Source organism: Nicotiana attenuata, unplaced genomic scaffold (assembly GCF_001879085.1).
Source record: "Nicotiana attenuata strain UT unplaced genomic scaffold, NIATTr2, whole genome shotgun sequence".
NCBI lineage: Eukaryota > Viridiplantae > Streptophyta > Magnoliopsida > Solanales > Solanaceae > Nicotiana > Nicotiana attenuata.
In genome coordinates this window covers 413,865-420,059 of record NW_017670867.1, presented here as the reverse complement: position 1 = coordinate 420,059, position 6,195 = coordinate 413,865, and the positions used below count along the sequence as shown (strand labels likewise).

Here is a 6,195-nt window from a genome sequence, read left to right as displayed (position 1 = left end):
TTGAATGGTCTTCAACGGTGGACTTCTACTCTTCAATTTTCTTTCATTGCAAGCAGGTGACACAAGAGGAGAAGCAGAAAATACACGGCCCTTTGAAGCATATGTAGAAGATGTGAGAAGAAGAGAGAGTGAAAGCAATAGTTGTGAGAACAAAGAATTAACTCCATAGCTTTTAGAAGCAATGGTTGTAAAAACACAAATTTTGAATTTGCAAGTGCTTTCAAATATGTACAATGTGGGCTAGGTGGGGTAAAACTTAAAAACATTGGCCATTTTTTGTTATGGTGTGAAGTCATGCGTATTTTCTTGTAATTCTTTCTATATTATACTGGACCAATATACTTGCTGGAACTCCAGTATATTATGTTGTAGTTCTAGTGTACTTATGCTGGAACTCCGTAATATTATGCTGGAGTTCCAGCATACTTATTCTGGAACTCCAGTATAATATGCTGGAGTTCAAGTATACTTATGCTGGAACTCCAGCATATTATACTAGAGTATTTTCCGGGTTTTGAACAGTGTTTTCGCTCAGATTTATCTTTATATAAAAAGTGGTTAAATTTCGATTACTTTTGAAATTGGGCTATTTTTGAACGACCAGTTGTAATATTTACCCAATAAAATCACTCATCACTATCCAAGACGTAGCACCGCTATTTATCTTATTCACATTTTCAACATTCTCCTGGCTTCTTACGTTCCTTACTTTTTCAAGTGGTATCACTTCTCATTAGGACAAAATCATGATACCACAAAATTAATAGCTCGAAACAACTGTGATCTCTAATTAATGAAAATTAACAACACATAATAGTATACTGCATTAATATCTTTTATGAGACACAAGTATAGGCGAATCCAGGATATGTTCTGTGAATTTTACTAAACTCATTGCTTTTAGTAAAAATTGTGTATACATGCCCAAAAAGGAAAAATAAAAATGTATACAAATATGATTATACTCGTTCTAAACTCACTGAATCTAAATCCTTAATTCAATTTTGTATCCAAGAATCATCATAGGACTAGGCCAAGAATTCGACCAGGGATTTCATCAAGACCTTGGCTTTCTCGGAGGTTTGGTTAAATAAATGGAAGACATGCCCCTCCCCTTCTATCTCCTTTATCCCCACTTTACCTTTCCACCCACTTTTTCTCACCGTCTCGTAATAAGTCCATGCCCTTTCTCTCAAAAAATCTTTGCCAGCGGTACAAACTAAAACCTTGGAGCAATTCAACTTCGACAGCAACCTAGGATGAGCTGCTGGATTGAATCTTGGATCATAAATACCTGTGGTTTTTGGGCATAAATAAGTCCAAAGTGTATCAGGCTTATCATTGCCGAAATAGGGATCAACCAGTACCATTCCAACTAGGGAAGGCAGAAAATGACTTTCCTCACTTGCACGAACCATCATGTTATGAGCAATATTTGCCCCAGCGCTATCACCAGCCAAATAAACTCGTGAAAAATTGGCATGTTGTTTGAGCCAGGTCTCTGTCCTTTGCTCAACCCATTTCATAACAGCCCATGAATCATCATAACATGAAGGAATTGGGTGTTCTGGCGCTAGTCTGTAATCAATTGATACGGCGATTACATTGGCCTCAGCCGTTAGCTTGTGGAGATAACTATCATACATAGGAGAAAATGCTGACTGAACACAGAAGCCACCGCCGTGGATGTATAAAAGGAGAGGAACTTTTTTGTTTTTTCCACTGATTTTGGGAAGGTAAAGACGTGCTGATACGTTTTGTTCAGGCAGAATGGTTACATCTTTCGATTGGACCCCTGTTTTGTGATTGTACGATGGAGGGACAAACTTGGTCTCTTGATACCTGTGAATACTGCCATCAGCATCAACCTTAAAAAGGGGATAAAAGTTGTGAGCTTTTCCAGCAAAGGTCGAATTCACATATAGGCAGATAATTAGAAATGATAAAGGAAAATAAAGATGAGTGAAATATAGCGCCATAACTATAGAGTTATGGAGGAAACGAATGAATGGGCCTTCCAATTGCAGTAGATATTTATAGAACTTGCTTGTGACCTAAATGAGCACAACCGACTAAGATCCCGTTTGGATTGACTTATTTTAATTAAGCCAAAATAATTTTTAAGCCACTTTGTAGTGTTTGGATAGAGTAAAAAAGTGCTTTTAAGTACTTATTTTTAATCTAAAATAACAAAAACAAGCCAAAAATCAAAAGCTAGATTTCCTAACTTATGGCTTAAAAGCTATTTTGGCTTAAAAGCCACTTAAATTAAACCCATCCAAACGGGCTCTAAGTGTGTTTGTGTGTGTGAATTGTCATGGGCGGCTTTCCAGCCATGCCCCATGACCCCTTGGGCGCGCCCCGTGGCGTCCTAGCGAACCTCCCAATGCCTAGCGCCACGGACGGCCCCGTGGTCTCGGCCGCGCCAAGTGACAAGCGCGCAGGTGCCTCTGTCGCCCCACCGATATCCCTCGCGAGCGCCAAGCCGCAGGCAGAAGCCAACAGCGCCGCGCGCGCAGACCGTGATGCCAAAGACACTGCTGCTGACAACGGACCTGCTGCTGCCTTATAGAAAACTAAGTCATTTTCATTGTAAATATAGAGTAGTTTTATTTCATGCACTTCCATTATGTTTCTCTAGCTAAGTCTACTCCTGTAACTTTGGATTATTTTTTTTAAGTACTATTAGGGGGGATCAAGCAATCAAAACTTTCTAGCAAGCAAGCAATTCTCTGTACTGGTGTCTCTCCCCCTCGACACCGCGTTGCTTTTCTGTAATAGCTTTCATTAATGCAATCAAGCTTTCTTTCATTCTGAATTCTCATTTCTGTTCTCTCAATTGCTCTTGATATTGGTTTTCCCGTACGGCACTGACAATCTCGTCTAGCGTACGGAGGGGACCTCAGTTGGCGGACAGCAACTGCACTGACATCAGTTGCCTAGCCGTACGTCGCCCTTCCAAGGAATCTCAGGAAGGCGCTGCGTATCAGTTGGTATCAGAGCTCAGGCTCGACATCGGACGAGGGAACGTATTGACATACCACCACTTCTGACCATGGTAAATCATGGGGACCGCATTGCGGCCTTCGAAGGGACGGTTGAGGTATGGCGGCCTATCATGGATACGGTGCCTGAACTAAGAACCAGCCTACTGCAAAGGTTGGACGACCTGGACCGCAGAGTGCTTCGGGTCGAAGTTGACGTTGAAAACATCAGTCGCGACTCCGAGGGAGACCGGCAGACGGCAGCCACAGAGGCAGCCGAAATCTTTGACAAATTCGAGGGGCTCCAGCAGGAGCGCACCGAGGATTTAGCCCACAGGGCACAAGAGGCAGAAAAGGTGACTGCCATGCAACAAACCATTGACAAATTGACAGACCAACTCAATGTTGTCAACTCTGCATTTACAGAGGCCTACTCCGAGGAGGTGGAAACCAAACGAGGTGCTGTGAACTCCGCTCCGTGACAAAGAGCTGAAAATTCCTTGAGCCCAAAAGCATACAGTGGAGCTGGACATGCCAAGGAAGTGGAAAACTTCAATCTTTGACGTCGAACAGTATTTGATGGCTATTGGGGACTGGAGGAAGCTAAGAAGGTAAGCAAACTGCTGCCATCGTATCCCAGGTGATCGCTAAACTCTGGTGGCGTGTGAGTATCGAGCATCAGGCCGGTGAGAGATAGCTCTCGAGACATGGCCGAACTGAAGGCAGCCATAACCCTGCAGTTCTCCCGCAGTAAGTGGGAATATAATGCAGGAAAAACATACGGGAGCTCGCCAAACAAAAATCAGTGCGGGACTCGTGCGAGAATTCCCCGCACTCAATGCTCAGCATATCGCGACATGGGGGATAAGGACAACCTCTTTCAACCTTCATGGAACGGGTTGAAAGCTTAATGCCCGCGTGGAGCATACAGAGAACAAAGGGTAGATTCCCTCCCAAGGCAAATCCAAGCAGCTGAATGCCTCGGGACTATCAATGGAGCTCGAAGGGACAGGCCCTCAGCCACTGCCCGGCAGGATTCAAAGGGGGCCAGCCCACAGCTGGTGGTCTAGCAAAATGGGGGAGAGCGGAACTCAAACAAATCTAGAAGATCCTTCCTCCGGCAGCACAGTGCTACTCCAACAAACAATGACCGGGCGAGAAGCCCCTTCAGCGATGCCGTCATTGGCGGCGGTCCACATTGGAACAATGAGTGCCCACATGGCACCAGATGAATGCCATCCAGGCTATTGATGAGGGACTGATGACGACTCAGACGATGCGGACCAGACTGAACCAGTAGGTGCCTTCAATGCAATTTGTGAGTTCCATTTCTGATGTGCACTAGCGGAGACAGTGCTGGTATTTCGTAAAGAAAAGGACTCATGTCCCGTCTCCAGGAAAGGGAAAAAGAAGGCGAATGAAGAGACTGCCTCTTAAACAAAGAGAGGACCTTAATGTTGTCGAGATGAAGGTGAATGGCAATGCCATCGGGCTATGATAGACACGGGTGCACCAGCAACTACTTAGCCTCGACTCAGGTGGATCGCCTTGGACTAGTTGTTAGGAAAGGTAAAGGTAGCGTCAAGGCTATCCAATCTCACCTCCCCAGCCAGGGGTTGGTAATAGCTAAAAGAAGTACCGGTGAACGCGGGGCCTTACGAAGGAAAATTCAAACCTGCAGTGGTGATCATCAGTGACTTCGAGTTGATTGTTGGGCTGGAAATTCCTAAGGCAAACCCAACACCATGACTGTACCATTTGCAGACCATGCTAACTGATGGATATGGGTACCAAATAGGGCCAAGCCCTGCATTTATCCCGTGCCTGCCCATTAAGATGGCCGTTGAGAACATCTCGGCTTTGCAGTTGAAGAAGAGGGGTCAAAAGGAATGAACCTCGTTCCTGGTCAACCCTCTGCATTTGAAGATATAGAACGCTGCCTCGGGTCCCATTCTCGAACCCAGTAGGAGTTACTATGGAGTTTTGAAAGAATGTCCAGTGCAACAAGAATGCCAAAGGGCTCCCGCCTAGGCGCACTGTGGCCATGAAATGAAGTTGTGCCGGGCGCGAAGCCACTGCCCGGGCGCCTTACAGAATGTCACAACCCGAACTACCGAGCTTCGGAGACAATTGACGGAAAATGCTTGATACAGGGATCATTGTACCTCCAAGTCCCCATTGGGTCCCCTGTTCTTTCAAAAGAACATGATGGCAGCCTGCGACTCTGTGTGGATTATCCGAAGCTCTAAACAAAAATCACGTGAAGAACAAGTCTCATTCCCTAAATGGGACTGTTTGATAGACTGGGCGTGCTACGGTGTTACAAAGATAGATTGAAGAAGGTTATTGGCAAGTTCGGATTGCAGAGGGTTGATGAACTACAAGACGAATTGTGTGACAAGATATGGTCGTCACGACTTCCTGGTTCATGCCATTCGGCTTAACACGCCCTGCTATAGACGTTTTGCCTCTCATGAACCAAGTCTTCGGAGAGTACATCGACGAATTTGTGGGGTCTAGCTTAGATACATTGTGGTATTTAGCCAGACAACTTGAAGAACACCTGGTACACGCTGCGGAAGGTCCTAGCACGGATGCGAGAACATGAACTATATGTAAAGCTTGGTCCAATGTGGCTCCTTTGCTCAGAAGCAAATTGATTTCCGGTACCTGTCATCGAGGAAGGACGCATCAAGATGGACCCAGCAAAGATCCCAGGCCATCACACGATTTGGCCGATACCTAAGGACTGTCCAGCCTTGAGGGCGTCTCTTGGCCTATGCAACTTCTACAGCGGTTTGTGAAGAACTACTCATTTATCGCAGTGCTTGACAGAACTCCTCAAAGAAGGTCACACCTTGATGTTGGGACAAAGGAGACAGAAGGCTTCAACGCAGTAAAGCGGCTATGTCTAGTAGTCCGTCTTGGCCCTTCTGATTTGGCCAAGCGTTCGAGGTACAAACAGATGCTTCTGACTATGCACTCGTGGATGTCCCTGCTAACAAGAAGGGCACCCTGTATGCGTAGAGAGTCGGAACGCCTGCAAGGATGGCAGAGCGGCGCTATGCGGCCCATGAGAAAGAATTATTGGCTTCCGTCCATGCTTGCGTCTCTTGGAGGCACTATCTGCTGGGACCCGTTCGTGGTCAAGACAGACAACACAGCTGTTAGCCATCTTCAAGATCAACGAAGCTGAATGGTCGACAGGCAG

General features: G+C 45.7%; 1 protein-coding gene across 1 annotated transcript; it reads right to left on the bottom strand.

The window, feature by feature from the left end:
- Window positions 1-1,028: 1,028 nt before the first annotated feature.
- On the bottom strand, window positions 1,029-1,979 carry LOC109244037 (probable carboxylesterase 1). The gene has a single exon (XM_019411063.1). The coding sequence runs from the start codon at window positions 1,977-1,979 to the stop codon at window positions 1,029-1,031; it is 951 nt and encodes a 316-aa protein (XP_019266608.1).
- Between the last annotated feature and the right edge of the window lie 4,216 nt (window positions 1,980-6,195).